This window comes from Pipistrellus kuhlii, unplaced genomic scaffold, assembly GCF_014108245.1.
Source record: "Pipistrellus kuhlii isolate mPipKuh1 unplaced genomic scaffold, mPipKuh1.p scaffold_m20_p_8, whole genome shotgun sequence".
NCBI classification, from domain to species: Eukaryota; Metazoa; Chordata; class Mammalia; order Chiroptera; family Vespertilionidae; genus Pipistrellus; species Pipistrellus kuhlii.
In genome coordinates, this window is record NW_023425584.1 from 50,414,028 (window position 1) to 50,432,440 (window position 18,413).

The 18,413-nt window shown below is 42.0% G+C and overlaps 1 protein-coding gene across 5 annotated transcripts in view; it reads right to left on the reverse strand.

Annotated features, from left to right (window-relative positions):
* LRBA (LPS responsive beige-like anchor protein) overlaps positions 1–16,866 on the reverse strand; it is a 518,726-nt gene extending 501,860 nt beyond the window's left edge. For 2 of the 5 annotated variants that reach the window (XM_036424850.2, XM_036424848.2), the window contains exons 1-2: positions 16,607–16,866; positions 15,521–15,950 (exon numbers count right to left, since the gene is read on the reverse strand). In XM_036424850.2, coding sequence (XP_036280743.1) covers positions 15,521–15,721 — 201 coding nt within the window. In that variant the 5' untranslated portion in view covers positions 15,722–15,950; positions 16,607–16,866. Of the gene's footprint in view, positions 1–15,520; positions 15,951–16,285; positions 16,513–16,606 lie in introns of those variants that run through there. The other 3 variants (XM_036424851.2, XM_036424849.2, XM_045576657.1) reach the window with 2 other exon arrangements.
* Positions 16,867–18,413: the final 1,547 nt, after the last annotated feature.

Genomic DNA, 18,413 nt, shown 5'->3' on the forward strand with positions numbered 1-18,413 from the left:
GGGAACGGTTTGGCTCAATGGATAGAGCATCGGCTTGGGGACTGAAGGGTCCCGGGTTCGATTCCGGTCAAGGGCATGTACCTTGGTTGTGGGCATATCCCCATTGGGGGGGGGGGGGGTCAAGAGGCAGCTGGTTGATGACTCTCTCTCATCGATGTTTCTAACTCTCTCTCTCTCTCCCTTCCTCTCTGTATAAAATCAATAAAATATATTTTTAAAAAATCATCCATGAATGCAAAATCTAGGGAGAAATTTTGCTGAGGAACAAGATAATTGCATGGTTTTAAAGCATCTCCTCACAGATTGTTTATAAATTGCAAGGATAAAAATAATAATTATAAAATGGAGAAATCGGACACCTTAAGCATACAATGAAAACCAAATGAACATCATGGGACTCCATATTTGATGCTCTGAGAAAAACACTTCACTTTTTTTAAATGAGCAATACTCTATTAAATAATAAAAAGACTGTATTATTAAAATAACCAACATCATAAAAGACACAGAAAGGCTGTGAAAATATTCCAGATTAAAAGAGACTAAATAGATACAATAGATAAATTCTGTATCTGAGTGGATCCTAATGGAAAGAGGAGGAAAAAGCACAAGAAAACATGAAATATGGATGGTATATTAAAAATATTGTATCAAAGTTAAATTTATTGAATAATTAAAGCTGAACATTATATCGATATTTTGGTTATGTAAGAGATATCTCTCATCTTAAGAAATATACACTATTGCCAAAACCGGTTTGGCTCAGTGGTAGAGCGTCGGTCTGTGGACTAAAGGGCACCGGGTTCGATTCCGGTCAAGGGCATGTACATTGGTTGCGGGCACATCCTCAGTGTGGGGTGTGCAGGAGGCAGCTGGTCAATGTTTCTCTCTCATCGACGTTTCTAGCTCTCTCTCTCTCTTCCTTCCTCTCTGTAAAAAATCAATAAAATATATTTAAAAAAAAAAAAATATACACTATGACATTTAGGAGTATGTTCAACTTTAAAATGTCAGAAAAAAACTGCATACATGGAGAAGCAAGCAATGCTAAAACAAATAGAAGAGATTATTAACAGATGAATCTATTAGTAAAACAATAATATGCAGATGTTCTTGCAACTTTTTAAAAATATATTTGTATTGATTTCAGAGATGAAGGGAAAGGGAGAGATAGAAACACCAATGATGAGAGAGATTCATTGATTGGTTGCTTCTTGCATACCACACATAGGGGATTGAGCCCGCAGTGCCCTAGACCAGATTCAAAGCCTAGGACCCTTCAGTCTGCAGGTAGACACTCTAGCCACTGAGCCAAACCAGCTGGGGCTGTTTTTGCAACTTTTTTTTATTTTTTATTTTTTTATTGATTTTTGTACAGAGAGGAAGGGAGATAGAGAGTTAGAAACATCGATGAGAGAGAGTCATTGATCAGCTGCCTCTTGCACACCCCCTATTGGGGATATGCCCACAACCAAGGTACAGGCCCTTGACCGGAATCGAACCCAGGACCTTTCAGTCCCCAAGCCGATGCTCTATCCATTGAGCCAAACGGGGCCCGGTGGCTGTTTTTGCAACTTTTAAGTTTGCAATTATTATCAAAGTTTTTTAAAAAGTCTAAGTGACAAGAAAGCTTTGTTTTAGAATTAAATAATTTATCTCTTTCTCAGTCATGCATAAAATGATGCATTTTACAATTAATAGCATCTTAGTGAATAAGTGGGGGGGAAAAAAAAAAAAAAAACACAGAAGACCCACCATGTACACTAAATTAAGACTACTTAGAAGTATAGGAGATTGATATTAACAATCTGGTCTTCAAGCAATTGGAACTGTAAGTATTCATTGTTCCTTTAGTCTCATTCTATAATTTGTGTGCTTAATTACAACTGTAAAAGTACCTATATATACTGCAAGAAAACCAATATACAGCTATTTATAGCATTTAATACACTTTAAATGGGCTTTAAATGTCCAAAAAATAAAATCCCCCTTGAAAACGAGGCTTAGAGGGAACTGAAAATTCTTAGATTGGTTAATTTATAAGTTACCATCCAATATTAAATGCTGATAAAGAACAAACTAAAGAAAAGGAGAAAAAAATGCAAGATTATAGTAAATCTGAGACTCAAACACAGTAAGTAGTAAAAGCACAATTCAACTGTCAGAGAAATCCCCATAAAAATGCTAGGATCACCAGAGACTGCATGTTACAATGTTTTGACATAAAGAAAACCCACAGAATTAAAAACACAGTTTTCTTTAGTAATTTCCATAATCTTTACTACTGCATTTCTACTTCTGGAAGGAGCTAAGATGGGTTGAATAAAGACTACAGAGGACAGATAGTGAACAAAGAAGCCACAGAATGTAGGGCAATGCTTATCAGTATAGCCAAATGAATCAGGAAACTATGAATGTAATGAAAGAAACAGGCAATTCACTGAACTGGGAAAACAATTTTAAAACCCACATTGTGACCCGCGTATTTACGCAAATGACACGTGCATAATGGAAATGGGAGGGGAAAATAAAACTGTGTGCTAATTTCCTAGGAATTATCCAGTCTGATGATTTTTCTACTTTCTTGAAAATTTTCCATTCCAACTAGCAGCTACAAATGTGAATTCAGTGAATATCCTTTTTTTAATGCATTCATAGTGAACTATTAAATGCAGAAAAAGAACTGAACTGAACTAATATTGTCACATACAGTACCTTCAAGTAAGTCACAAATCAGTCACCATAAGCTGGTCCAGCATTGTCACATGTTTCCTCTAAATTTCTTCTAAGATGTCAAAAATTGAAATCTGCAATAATGTAAAAATATTCCTCTCTACTTTGTATTTTTGTTAGTATAAAAATCATTATTGTAAAAAGAAAATGATACATAGAGACAAGTATAATGGGGGTTGCCTAGGGCTGGGAGTGAGTGGAGAATGTAGTTATTATTTAATCGACACAAAGATTCAATTTTACAAGATGAAATCCGTTATGGTAATGATAGTTGTACAACAATATGATTGTTCTTAATATCACTGAACAGTATTGGTATACTTAAAAATGGTGAAGGTGGTAAGCTTCATGTTATATACACCTTACCAAAATAAAAAAATGAGGGGGTAAAGAAAATGATAGTTGGTAATCCAACAACAAGAGGTAAAAGAAATGCTATAGAAATTAGACTAAAGAACCCAAAACCTAACAATTTACAGATAGTCAGCAAATGGATAAATTATACTACCTAATTCAATAGTTCTCAAGAGCATCAGTATATTACCAAAATAGTATAACAAATATTCAAGCTAATAACGTAAATTATTTCAAACGTGGTTAAATTATTTGTTTTTAAGTCTGGTGTTCAAAGAAGGTTTAGGTGCCTGCAGGGCATTGGGAAGACTGCAAGGAAGGAATGTAGGTTAGGTATCTACTCTCCTGAGGTGGTAAAGACCTGGCCACAGCTGGCCGCTAGTATACTCCGGCAAGCAGGCAGGTTTGGAATCAAGCCAGCAGTGGAAACAACAGAGTGACAGGGAACGAAGCCCTGGCCTAGGGCAGCCTTGTCCCCAGATGTATGGCGACAGTCCTTGCTCTTAAGGTACTGAGGCACACAAACCCTTCACCTTCTGACTCAGTTCTCCATAGAAAGGTATTTATTGTGATTACATTTTCATAACAATTCTGGAAAGTTCGTGACCTTTATTTAAAACTAGTATTTCATGCAAAGAGCTCCTTTAAAACCTTTTGAGAAACATCGGTATACTCTACTTCAAGAGATGGGTTAAGTAGCCCTAGCTGGTTTGGCTCAGTGGATAGAGTATCAGCCTGTGACTGAAGAATTCTGGGTTTGATTCAGGTCACAGGCATATGCCCAGGTTGCAGGCTCGATCCCCAGTAGAGGGAGTGCAGGAGACAGCTGACCAATGATTCTCTCTTATTATTGATGGTTCTCTCTCTCCTTCTCCCTTTCTCTGTGAAATCACTAAAAGTATTTTTTTTTTTTTAATAAAAAAGGTGGTAAAAGTAAGGATGATCCTGGAGATAGAATTAAGAAATCAGTAAGGGAGATGTAGTATAGTAGACAGGCTCTTAAGATGTCTCCCAATAATTCTCACCCCCTAGTACTCATGCCCTTGTACACAGACAGGCTCTACCACTCTTACATAGCTGGGGGGAATGTAAAATGGTACAACTCAAAAACATACAAAAAAAATGAAAGAAAAGTTCGCTTCAGTATAAAGAGCTTTTTTTAAGTATACAAAAATCAGGGTAAATATTTAGAATTCAATTTGCTTTGTGGATTCTTGAACAACTTTCAAATTGAAAATATGTCATCGAGAGAAAAGTTTTCATGAGTGACTTAAAAAAAATTAGTTAAAAACAAATGTTTTTAGATATTTTAATCAGATTTTTAAAATTCTATTTGCATAATATTGAGCAATTTAATCCCCTGTGCTTATATTACTTTCCAATTTAATAAACACAGTAAACAATGTCTGTTACTGATACTTAATCTACACATCCTGTTTATGTTCTCATTTATACTATTCTCACAGTTAAGAAGTGTTTCTGTAATTCCTTTTTATTTCATGAATGGTTCAACAAGTATTTACTTTGTCTAAACAATTATACATAACAAATTCGTGCATGGGTGTGGTCTGGCCAGCTTGCCCCATTTGGGGCCGATCCAGTTCAACTCCCAATCAAACTCCCAGTCAAGGGGACAATTTGCATATTAGCCTTTTATTATATAGAACTAGAGACCCGGTACACACAAAATTCATGCATGGGTAAGGTCCCTAGGGTTGACCAGCAATCAGGGCATATCGGGCCCTTCCAGCTGCTAGTCAGAACCTTCCATCCCCCAGTTGCCAGCTGCCAGCTGCCAGCCGGGGCCTTCCTTTGTTCCACACCACCCCCTGGTAGTCAGCACACATCATAGCAAGTGGTTAAACTCCCAGTAGGTTAAACTTCCAAGGGGACAATTTGTATATTAGCTGTTCATTATATAGCATAATAACTGTTAGTCACTGGGGGGAGGGGGTGTGGAGGAGGGGAAGCATACAAATTATCAATATTAGGTGTACCAGTTAATAAGGTGGATTTTTTCAATAGATGGAGTTACACATATGTTGATATATATGGCATATATATGCTATTTTGTTGTATTGACAACAAGCTTCAAAACTTCAGTCAAATTTTCTGAAGGTGTTAACATCATAGATATTTTTACATCTAAAAATGTCGAATTTCATGCCAAAAAAAAAAAGAGCATTTGTGGGAAGTTTTAATTCATTACTTTATTTTGAAGAAAAATGCTGCTGAATATTTCAGGAAAGTTATGGTGAACATGCTCCATCTCAAGATACTTGTGAACACTGGTTTTAAATGCTTTAAAATTGAAGATTTTTATGTGAAAGACAAAGAATCTCCAGGTCAACCAAAAAAGTTTGAAGACCAACAATTACAAATATTATTGGATGAAGATGCATGTCAAACTCAAAAACAGAAAGATTAAACATTGCTCAGCAAACAATTTCCCATCATTAACAAGCAATGGGAAAGATTTTAAAAGAAGAAAAATGGGTGCCACATCAACTGAACGAAAGACAAATGGAAAACCGAGAAGTCATCAGTAAAATGTTATTTCAACAGCACATAAGATCATTTTGCATCGAATTGTGACTGGCAATGAAAAGTGGATTTATTTTGATAATCCCAAATGCACAAATCATGGGTTGATCTAAGTCAACCATCAACATCGACTGCAAGCCCAAATCGCTTCAGAAAGAAGACAATGCTCTGCATTTGGTGGGATCAGGAAGGTGTGGTGTATTATAAGCTTCTAAAACCAGAAGCTGAAACCGGTTTGGCTCAGTGGATAGAGCATCGGCCTGCAGGTTCAATCCTGGTCAAGGGCATTGCCTTGGTTCCGGGCATATCCCCAGTGCGCGGTGTGCAAGAGGCAGCTGATTGATGTTTCTCTCTCATCGATGTTTCTAGCTTTCTATCCCTCTCTTCCTCTCTGTAAAAACTCATTATATTATATCAACAAATATATTTTGAAAATATATCAACAAATATATTTTTAAAAATTAAAAAATAAAACCAGGTGAAACCATTAATACTGATCGCTACCAACAACAAATAATCTATTTGAACCATGCTTTGATCATGAAACGACCAGAATGTGCCATAAGACATGGCATAGTAATTTTGTTTCATGACAATGCACCATCATACACTTCAAAACCAGTTAAAGACACAATAAAAGATCTTGCTTGGGAAGTATTAACCCACCCGCTGTATTCACCAGGCCTTGCTCCTTCAGATTACCACTTGTTCTGACTGATGGCACATGCATTCTCTGAACAGCACTTCAAAACATACGAAGAAGTGGAAAATTGAGTCTCCGAATGGTTTGCCTCAAAACAAGAAAAGTTCTATTGGAACAGTATCCACAAATTACCTGAAAGATGGGGGAAATATGTAGCTAGTGATGGACATTACTTTGAATAAAGCACTTTTGATGTTTCTCTTGAAATTATCATGTTTTCTTTGATTACAAAATTCGCATTATTAACCGGTACAGGTGCTATATTTTTCTACTCAAGAGCCATAGATCAACTCACCATCACTGAATATAAAAAACTGATCCTGCCCAAGAATGTCTGAAAATTGATTAAGAACCATAAGTGAGCCAAACCTAGGTCCTGGGTGCCAGAGGGAAGCCGGTGCTGGCAGCAAGGGAAGAAAGGCCTATTCTTGCACGAATTTCATGCATCAGGCTTCTAGTAGTTTATAAATAAAAATATTGTTCCAATTAATTCATTATCCATTGAACAAAGATCTTATTAGACAAGGAGAAAACTTTTTCAGTTCTCAAGCAATAGATTTATCTCTAACAAATATAAGTAATCAAAACCTTATCAATTTTTCATCTTTCTGTAAAAGAATTCATAGAAAATCCAGCCCCACACCTCTCTAAAACTTCAATTTTTATGGAACATAAATTCCTAAAAGATTGATGGAATAAATCTGAATAATAGAATTTTGACAAATACATGCAAAGACTCAGATGCCATAGAGACAACTAAAGTTGGAGAATGAACACTAGATGGTTATATAACGTTAGAAGGGAGTCATTTGGTGTCCTATTTTCTACCTTAAGTAGGAATCCACTCCATAAATTCCCTAATATGAAGTCCTCTAAAACTTCCAACGACAAATTTCTGCTTCACAAAAGTACATTTCAATACCACATATTAAACTTGGACAAACTCAATTAAATCTTTGAAGAATCAAAAGGCATAACAATTATATATATACAAAAAAATCTTTAGGAAAAAAACACGTATTTTTATTGATTTCAGAGAGGAAGGGAGAGGGACAGAGAGATAGAAATATCAATGATGAGCTGAAACCGGTTTGGCTCAGTAGAGAGCGCGTCGGCCTGCAGGTTGAAGGGTCCCGGGTTCAATTCCGGTCAAGGGAATGTACCTTGGTTTCGGGCACATCCCCAGTGGAGGATGTACAGGAGGCAGCTGATCGATGTTTCTAGCTCTCTATCCCTCTCCTTTACTCTCTGTAAAAAATCAATAAAATATATCTTTAAAAAAAAAAAAAAAAGAAATATCAATGATGAGAATCATTGATGGGCTGCCTCCTACATACCCCCTATTGAGGATCAAGCCCGAAACTTGAGCATGTGCCCTTGACAGGAATCAAACCCGGGACACTTTAGTCCGTAGGCCAATCCCTATCCACTGAGCCAAACTAGCTAGGGCCACATAAAAACATCTTTAAAATTCTAAAATCAGCAAACTTTCATGAAATTAATCATTTAGAAGAAAAAAACACATGTGTCAAACACAAGGCCCTCGGGCCAAATCCGTCCCGCCAGGCCTTGCAATGTGGCCCGCACCGCGCTGTCATCACTGCACTCCGCTGCGTTTCCATCACAATGACAGTTTATGACTGTTCAGTAAACCATTCGGCCTGCGATTTAGGCTGGATTTTAGATTTTGGCCCCTTCTCTGATTGAGTTCGACACCCCTAATTTAGAAGAAAAAAACCTGTATAATCTTAACAGATTTTTTTTACTGTTTCCTTTATTTTGTTTTTTTACTTTGTATTTTGTCGCATCAGCTTTTAAGCCAAAGATTCATTAGAAATCCACACATGGGTAAACAACTTGACAGGCAGTTTGCATTTTTCATTGTACAAGTTTGAGTTACCTCAATATCTGTTTTACCCCTGATAAGAACAAATTTATTTATTTTCAAAATAGTCCACCATTCAGTTGATTTACATATTAGCCTTTTATTATAATAGGACTAGAGGCCCACTGACAAATTTGTGCATTGGTGAGTCCAGCTGGCCTGGCCCCAATCGGAATGTTTGGGGCCAGGCCTGTCGGGAGGAGGAGACAGAGGAAGGTTGGCCGGCCATCCCACCCCAACTGAGGCCTGATCCCATACCGGCTGGGGGGAGAGACCTCAGGCGATTGGCCAGCAGGCCCCGCCCAGAATTGGGGTGGAGGGGACCTACTGGGGGCAGGGCCAGCCATGGGGAGGGGCTGTGGGCAGTGGACTGGCCGACCCTGTCCCCAAATGGGTTGGGTGCAAATTGGGGATTAACAGCAGGGGGAGCAACTGTGGGAGGTTGGCCAGCTAGGCCCACCCCCAAATGGTGTGCAGGGGGTGCCTGGAGGCAGAGCTGGCTTGGAGGAGAGGCTGCCGGACATTTGGGGTGGAAGAGGCCAATCAGGGGCAGGACCGGCCTTGGGGAAGGGCTGCAGGAGGATGGCCAGTCAATCCCATCCCCGCATTGGGCCAGTCTGCTGACCTCAGTGGGTAACATAGCGACCAGTCATTCTGGTCGTTAACGGCGTTCTTGTTGCTAGCTTTTTATATATACAGACTAGTGGCCCAATGCATGAAATTTGTGCACTGGGCGGGGGGTGGGGGGAGCAGTCTCTCAGCCCAGCCTGCACCCTCTCCAATCTGGGACTCCTCAGAGGCTGTCCAACTGCCGGTTTAGACAACCCTTTCTCCTGCAATCCACAACTGCTGGTACCTAACCACTCTGTCTGCTGGCCTGATTGCCCCCAACTGCCACCCCTTCCAGTCTGATCGCCCCTAACTGTCCCCCCACTCCCGTCCCCAACAGCCACCCCCTGCCTGCCTCCTAGCCCCCAACTGCCCCTTACTGCCAGCCTACTGTCCCCCTTGCCAGTCTGCTTGCCTCCTTACCCCTAAATGCCCTCCCGCCAGCCTGCTTACCCCTAAATGCCCTCCCCTCCTGGCCTGATTGCCCCTAACCACCTCTGCCCTGCCACCATGGCTTTGACCAGAAGGATATCCAGAAGGTCTCCCAGTCTAATTAGCATATTACCCTTTTATTAGTATAGATCCTTGGCCAGCAAACTGTGGCTCCCAAGCCACATGCGGCTCTTTGGCCCCTTGAGTGTGGATCTTCCAAAAAACACCATGGCCTGGGCGAGTCTATTTTGTAGAAGTGGCATTAGAAGAAGTTTAAGTTTAAAAAATTTGGCTCTCAAAAGAAATTTCAGTCGCTGTACTGTTGATATTTGGCTCAGCTGAGTAATGAGTTTGCCAACCACTGGTATAGATTGTATTATTTTCCACATGAACAAACATAAGCCTACTTCAGCCCCACCCTGTATTTTAATAATTTTTTAATGTTTTTAAGATCTAGATTTCTAATTCCTGAAAATCAAAAGGTATTATACCATTGGGCCCATGTTACTGTAGAACAACAATCAGCTAGAATGGAATAGCAGCATAGTGAATACTAGCAGAGGCTTTGTTTGATGTGCTCAACTCCTCAGGCATTAAGTTGTCACACTGTTACTATTTAGCAAGACCTCTTATCCATGGAGAATATGTTCCAAGACCCCCAGTGGATGACTATGCTTTTCCTATACAACTATTTTTTAAAAACCATTTTTGCATTTGGGGGCCATTATTAAATAAAATAAAGGTTACTTAAACATAAGGACTACAATAATGCACTAATAAATGAGACAGTTACTAAATGACTAACTGGGGTAAGGGTTGAACCTTTTGAATTGCTCATTTCTGGAATTTTCTCTTCCTTCATTTGGACCACGAGTCACTGCAGGTAATCAAAACTGCAGAAAGTAAAACTGCAGGTAAGGGGATACTACCATAATAAAAAATTATATTCCACCTTTTAAGCATCAATGCTTCAATTAAATTCTTATACTCTTTAACCAAACAAACAAAAATTACATGAAAACATGCATTTGTCACCAGATCATGAGAAACACTATTCTTGAATTAAATAACATTCAATACCTTTAAATGCCTGATAGAAGCCTTAACCTCAGCATCAAATTCCTGAAAACATGCCGATACACTAATTATTCTGGGTCCAAACTTTTGACAAATAACATCAGCATAGAGATGAAGACAAAAATAAAATGGTTTTGAAGTGCAACCAGAAGAATGTAAAAGTTGACCAGAAGTTTGAAACACTTGAATACACAGGTGTACCATTAATCAAAACTTATCTGTAAAACAGACTTGCAAAAGGAATTACAAGAAGGGCGGTAAATTTCAAAGGATTTTATAGCAGAGTAAGTGCAAGTCAAATTAGCAAAGTTGGGAAGCAGAACTTTGTAGAGAAAGACTTCTCAAGTTATATGGCTCTACCATAATTCTGGGGGATCAGAGTTTATTTAATTTTAACAGCATAACTTTATTATAGTAGTTAATATGTCAGAAAATCAATAGAACCTATTTTTTTATTTTAAATAACATTTTTGTGAGGTGTTTGTTCGTTTTTTTGTTGTCTAAAGTATGTCTCCTTTTTCCCCAATTGACCCACCCCAAGTCATTTCCACCCCAGGCAAGTCCCCACTGCCCCGGTATCTATGTCCATTAGTTATGCTAATATGCATACATACAAGTCCTTTGCGAACATAACCTTATTTTAATAAAAGACCTGAGCCCTGGCTGGTTTCTCAATGGTTAGAGCATACCCTTCTCTCTTTTCCTCCCTCTCTCCCTGGGTTGCAGATTCCCTGCCAACCCCCAGTCGGGCACATGCAACCAGTCAATGTGTCTCTCACATGGATGCTCCTCTCGCTTTCTCTCTCTCCCTCTCTCCTCCTTCTCTTCCTCCTCCTCCTCCTCCTCCTCCTCCTCCTTCTCCTCCTCCTCCCCTCCCTCTCTGAAAAGCAATGTTAAAAAAAAAAAAAAAATCCTCAGGTGAGCATTAACAATAAACAAATAAATGGCTGAAACACAGAAAAATGTTATGATAGCTACTAATGACCCAGTGCATCATGCACTCGGGGGGAGGAGAGAGTCCTTCAGCCTGGCCTGCACCCTCTCATAGTCCAGGAGCACTCAGGGGAATGTCCAACTGCCGGCTTAGACCCACTCCCCAAGGCCTAAGCCAGCAGTTGGACATCCTTAGCCCTGCCACAGAGGCAGGAAAGGCTCCCACCACTGTCACTAACCATTGAGCTACCAGCTGTGAGCCCAGCTTCTGGCTGTGTAGTGCTCCCCAGTGGGAGCGCACTGACCACCAGGGGGCAGCTCCTGCATTGAGTGTCTGCCCCCTGGTGGTCAGTGCGCGCCATAGCGATCAGTCATACTAGCCTTTATTATCAATATATAGGATATTATATAGGATAATAGTATGAACTCCCCAATGAAAAATCCTGTAAAGATAGGTTAAAAGAGGAACACACAGGAGGAATAAATGATATTGGTAATATACTGGTTAAGTTAGATGGAAGGTTGGTAGGGCTTATATTGTTATAGTATTTCATTATTTAGTTATGTTATATATTCTGTAGTCTACATCTGACTTTTACAGTTTTAGAAATTTTAACCTGGAAAAAAAAAAAAAGCTAATGATAAACTTTCTACATCCACATTCTGAGTGAAAAAAACTAAAATGTTCTCTTACTTTTAAGGTGTTTTTAAAGCAGTTTTTTTTTTTAATCTATTTAAATATTTAATAAGAAATTGAGTGTACTGATGGAGGTTTCACCATTAATATTTAGCAAGACCAATGACTTTTGTGCCCTTACATTGGGGAAACCTATACCTAAACTACAAACACCTGTCAGAGAATCACACAATTCTCCATCAACTCAAGAAACAGATATATTCCTGGAAAGGTTGCCATTCCCAGAATCATCAAATTGGAGGCAATCTTTCAGTATCTCAGTATCCTTATCTGTAAAATGAGACAGAGGTGTACCTAGGAGATATTGTGGATTCAGACCACCACATAAAACCAGTAACACTATAATGCAGATTTTAATCTTTTTGGTGGTCGAGGGTCTTGCCTCCAATTTGTTTAAAAAATAAGAAATAAAAACACCCATGAAGCACAATGAAGCAAAGCACATTTAACAGGAGAAATGAAGAATTAAAAAAAAAAAAAAAAAAAAAAAACATGTAAAGCACCTGGCCCATTGCCTGGTAAGTAGTAATAACTTTTTAAAAATTACTGGAAGCATCTGTCCTCATTTTGGCTCAAGTAACCTTTTATAAGAAATTTTTAAAAATAAAAACCATTTATTAGCGGGGCCAGCATGACTCAGTGGTTAAACCTTGACCTATGAATCAGGAGGTCACGATTCAATTCCTGGTGAGGGCATAAGCCCAGGTGTGGGGCATGCAGGAGACAGCCAATCAAGGATTATCTCTCATCATTGATGTTTCTATCTCTCATTCTCTCTCCCTTCCTCTCTGAAATCAATAAAACATTTAAATATTTTTTAAATTTTTTAAGTAATACAATCATTTATTATAACAGTGCAATTCCCGTCCTTGAACAGAATTAAGGCTAAGGCTGACAACCACCAATGCACTTGTATTAACAACATTGAGATGAACTAGATTATCAAATTCCCAACATTTCAGCTCCCCAAATTTTCTGAAAACTGGCCAACACCCTAGATATCCATGAAGGAGCATAAAAAGTATCATAAGAGAGAATGGAAAGAAAGGAACTAATCAGGTCCTCTCAACAACTTTCTCTGCTTTCTGTGAGAAGAGAGTGATGGTGATGAGTGGATGTAACAACAGATTTTCCCTCTCCTTCCACAGGAGCATCTATTATCCTGCAAACAACTGTGAGGGACTTAACCAATAACCTTAAAATCTCTACCAGGATTACAAATCATGAGAAACACTATTATGTTTCTCATAAAATATATATAAAATATGTTTATATATAAACATAAAATAAAAATATATATAAAATATGTTTAAAGTTATGCTGTTCTGGGCAGGATAACATATAAGCAACTGTTATCACATTTTTTAATTTTCCTTAATGATAAGATTCAAGTGATTCAAAGAACAGAGCAGTTCAAATCTTCTTCCTGCCAGAGGAAAGTTGTCTTTTACACACAAACAATTAATTATCATCAATCACTATCACAGCTGTGTGTTTACAGGTACATGAGGTTTAGATAAGCGGGGGGGAAAGAAACCTGAAAAGGAAACTTTTCAATTCAAGAGTCTCTATTTTAAAGTAAAGGAATATATCAATCTACCACTTATCTCCTTGAGATTCACAAACTTTTAGTTTATTTTTAAATATTATTTGTATTGATTTTTATTGAAAGAAAGGAAGGAAAGGAAAGAGGAAGGGAGAGGGGGCGAGAAAACAGTGATTTCTTGATCCACTCATTTATAAATTCATTGGTTACTTCTTATATGTGCCCTAATCTGAAATCCAAACCAGTATGGGGACAGCGCTCTAACCAACTGAGCTACCCGGCCAGGGCAAGGCTCATAAACTTAAAAAAAAAAACCCTCAACATACACACCCACACCCATCCACACCCTCCCCCCTCCCCCACCCCCCATCCCTCACCCACACACACACACACACACAATCCAACAAAACACTGGTAATTACTGAAGATAACAGGATCTTTATACTTTTTATACCATTCTATTTTAGGGTGTACTTGAAATTTCCCATAATATGTAGTTAAAAACATGGGTCTATAGATGTTTATCCCTAAGTTCCAAATACAACAAACTGGTAGAGAAATACCCTATTGTTCAAAGTTTTCATATTCCAAAAGTGAATTTCATCTAGCTATTTTCTCATTCTAGAAGTTGTATTGCAGGTGACCAGACTATTAGCAAAGGTGCAGTGAAGGGAATAATTACCTGCCCTGAAATAAAACGAGCCTAACCTTGAAAACACAGAGGCAACAAGGAAAGGTGCTAAATAATTATTACAACTACTGCACATTCATTTTTGTCCCCACCTGTTATGTTCTAACACAGGTGATTATGTGGAAGAGGAGGAAGTATTTTAAGGCTAAATTTACTTTTTATTCTTTAAAAAGTTGATGGGCAACAGAGGTTGGAATAAAGAAATCTGAAAAGCCCTCATTAAAAATAATCATTTCTGTAGCATCTGAGATCTTACTCTCGGTATATGTCTTCAGTTTGGCTCAAATAAACTCATAAAAACTAAAAAACTTTTTTAAAAAATAAAGAAACCTTTCTAAGAACAGAAAATGAAAGTACTGCATGTCCATCTTTATAAAATAACATTCATAGTTCATCATGGTATAACCAGCACCTTCCAGTGACCAAATATGTTAATTGCTAGACAGGAATTAAAAAAAAAAAAAAGATTATTCTATCTACTAAAATCCTCTTTTCAAATAACCATTCAACCGTTCAATGATTGAGCTCCAACCTATGAACCAGGAGGACACTGTTGGATTCACTGTTAGGGCCTCTACCTGGGTTGCCTGCTGGATCCCCAGTAGGGGGCGTGCAGAAGGCAGCAGATCAATGACTTATCACTGATGTCTCTCCCTCTCTCTCTCTCTAAAATCAAAAATAGATTTTAAAAAATAAAAGTAAACTGCCATTCCACTTTCACAATATAGCCCTTACATTCATTCCAAAATTTGATATTTGTTAGTTACGCCTAAAAACAGGACTGGTCAAGATTGAAAATAAATGCTAACTTTGCAGCAAATTTATCTTTCATCAACCCTATGAACAAAAATGTTGTGTTCCAAACTTATAGCAAACTATAACTTAGGCAGACTCAAAAGGCCCTGACATCACATCATCACTTACATTACTTCCCGGGTCCAAAAAGAGGTCACCAGAACTTATTCGAAATGTCAAAGAGAAATGCAGACTTACTTATGTTCTCTCTCCCCAAAATAATTAATAGAATACAACTCCTCTGGAAAGCCCCAAACTATTTCCACTAGCAAACATTTACTTTCTTGGTACCAAAGGGACCGGGAGCATCTTCATTTTACATCATTTCCCTTACACTGAAAGATACAAGACCCTGTTTCTTTCAGGTCAGCTTCCACCCATGGGAAAAAAGCCATTCTCGGTCTGAGTGAAGGCACATGGCTCCCTCTTTTCACTGCTTGTTCCTCAACCCAATGGGGGGGGCGGGGGGGGAAGAATAAGAAGAAGAAGAATATATGCTTTTAAAACATGTATTCACTTACCAGGTTAAAGACAGTCTCTACGATATCCCTGTTGGACACTTCTCCAACTTCAACCAGCCCGGTCAGCACTGCAAACTTCATCCGGATGCCCCTGATGGGGAGCCCGGGCGCCAGGGACAAGGCTTCTTCTCCTCTCCCTCCGCCTCCCCCGTCATCACCTGTTGGCGGCGGGGAAGGGACCTTCGCGTCCTCGCTGGCCATGGCCAGTTCCCGGGAAGCAGCAGCTCGAGTCGCTCACAGGACGGCAGCCGCTGCCCTCGGGTAGGAGCACACACGCGACCCTCCCCCCCAAAAAAAGAAAGGGTCCCTCTCCCAAGTTGCGGAGAAACCCCCAAAAGCAGTCCGAGCGGAAAGTCCTTGGCGTCGCCCTCCTCCTCTGGGAGAATAGTCGTCCAATCTCTCGCCCCGAGGCTGACAACAACGCCAAAGCCTATTGGAAGATGAGATAAACGTGAAAATAGGCTAGGTTTTTGTGTTGGGGTGTTTTAGGTGGAGGGGCGGAGAAGGGGAGTCCTTAGGGTGCGTGAAGTAAGTTCCTAAAGGGACCCCGCGAGCCAGCCCTCCCCGCTCCCCCGGCGGGAGGCGCGGGCTCGGCGGGCGGGCGGGCGGCTCCGCAGGCTCCGCTCCCCCCGCGCCGGTCCCGGCGCCGGCGCCCTCCCCGCAGGTGCACGGAAAGAGGAACCTCCGCCGGCGGAGGAGGGGGACGGGGAAAGCGGGGGAGGACGGGGCCCACGAGCTCCCCGAAGGCAGAAAGTTACTCCTCACCCAGACACCCGGGACCCGTCCGTCCGTCCGTGCTCAGCCCCGCCGCCGGGGAGACGCGAGACGCGGTGGCGGCGGAGATCCGGGCAGGAAAAGGCGGGGGCAGGGGCGGCGACTCCGCTCCGCGCTCGGCCCAGGGGGAGGAGCGGGGCACCTCCCGGGCACCTGAGGTCCAGCGAGGAGAGGAGGGCAGGTGTGTGGTGGCCAGAAGGGAGGGGGGAGGCCTGGCGGAGCCCACGAGGGGGGGAAGGAGGAGGAGGAGGAGGGCGGGGGTAAGGAGAGAGAAAGAGAGAGCGAGAAAGAGAGAGAGAGAGGTCAGTGCACCTGGTCGCAGCCTCCAAGTTCCCCCCCTAGTCCGCCTCCCGGGAGTCCGCGGCTGCACGGAACTCCGTGGCTTCCCGGTCCGCCCCACCCCTACGGTCAGCCTTGGCGAAAACTAGCCGCCGCTAGCGCCACGGCCGCCGGGGCCGAGACTGCGGGCGCCGGTGAGGATGCTACTGGCACGGCCGGCCCCGCCTCGGCGCTGCTCGCGCGGCCATCCCCGTGGCGGTGCCCACTGGCGGTGCTCGCCGCCGCCATGACAGCGCGAGGCGGCCGGGCGCGGCGTGCGCGTGCGCGGGCGGCGGCGGGTGGGGACGCGCCGGCGGCCGCGGGGGTCCGGGTGGGGGGCGGGGCCGCCGGGCGAGGAGGCGCTCACCCAGGTGGGCGCGCCGCTCAGGCAGCGCCAGGTGTGCCCCGGCTTCTTCCCCCTCCGGGAGCCGGCTCTCCCCGCGCCTGCCTCCCGCCCGCCGACCTGGGAAGGTGCGGAGCCGGAGGGAGGTTCTGACGCTCCTTCTGCCGTCGCCGCAGGTCCCCGGGCGCGGAGGGAGCCCGCCCCGCGTTGCCCAGGTGCCTCGTTGGGCTCGGAGAGGGACGGACACCTGCGGCACCGCGGCGGCGAGCCGGAGAGGCGGCCGCGCCCGAGCCAGCGAGGCTGCTGTTCCCCTCGTCTTAGGGGAGCGGAGCCCGCACCGCCGATGACGGTCTTCAGCTGTTGCCCCCCGCCCGCCCGCCCGCCGCTTTGGGCGAAGACTGGGAAAGGGATTCCCACCGGGATGGCCCGGCAGCTGCCGCCACCATTTGGGAGGGGGTGGGTGGGCGGGGGGTCGTGTCCACGAGGAATGGGAATGGGAAGGAGTCGTTGCTTTGCAGCTGCCGTCGCACCAGACCTCTCCCACATTCTAGGGAAGGGGAGATTCCTGAGGCGCAGCTGCTTTCAACGGGCGTGGAGGCGGGGTGCAGTTTCCCTGCACATCTCTGAAGGGCCCCCCCCCCCAACCACACACACATATACACACACACACACATACACACACACACTCTGGTGATTCTGCAGTGTGAAAAGTTAGATGCCTCTCCTCGGATTACTTTAAAGTTTAAAAGATAAATTCTATTAGGATTGAATCCAGCCCAGATGATGATGATCATCATCATCTGTGTCCTTCCCCTGCACTCCCACAATTCACAGCAAAGGATTCTTCCCCACGTGTTAGTGGAAACCAAACAGGAAAGTTGGTGTTTCACTCTTATGACTCTTAAGTCATAAGGCCTTTAAAAAACAAAACAAAACAAAAAAAAAACACTAATGATATTTACAATAGTGACGATTCCCTAATATGAAAGAGAAGCAAAAGGAGAGGGTCAAACAAAAGAAAGTACTGTGGAAGAGTCAGAAGGGAAAAAAGTTACTGTATGTTAATTTGAGAGATGACATAGTTTCCTAGAGAGGGACATTTGAGATGGGCTTGAAAAGCAAACTGAATTTTAACTTTCACATGGAAGTTTGAGAGGAGGGAGGCAAGTAAGAAAAGATAAGCCCAAGAATGTTTAGAGAAGTGTTACCTTTTTAAAATACTAAAATGAATTCAGCTGCACCAAATCCCATATGATTGCAAATGTGTGTTAAAAGATTTGTTTTCCATAAGTGGGTTTAAATACTCAGAAGATGAGGTAAACATTTTCCTCATGATCTTATTTAGTAATACATGCATTACCAGGGTAAGAGGGGACATCAGTGGCTTGCCATGCCTTAATCGCTGAAAAAACTAAACACCTTAGGTTTATAGTTCAGGTGGTTAAATGACTAAATCTG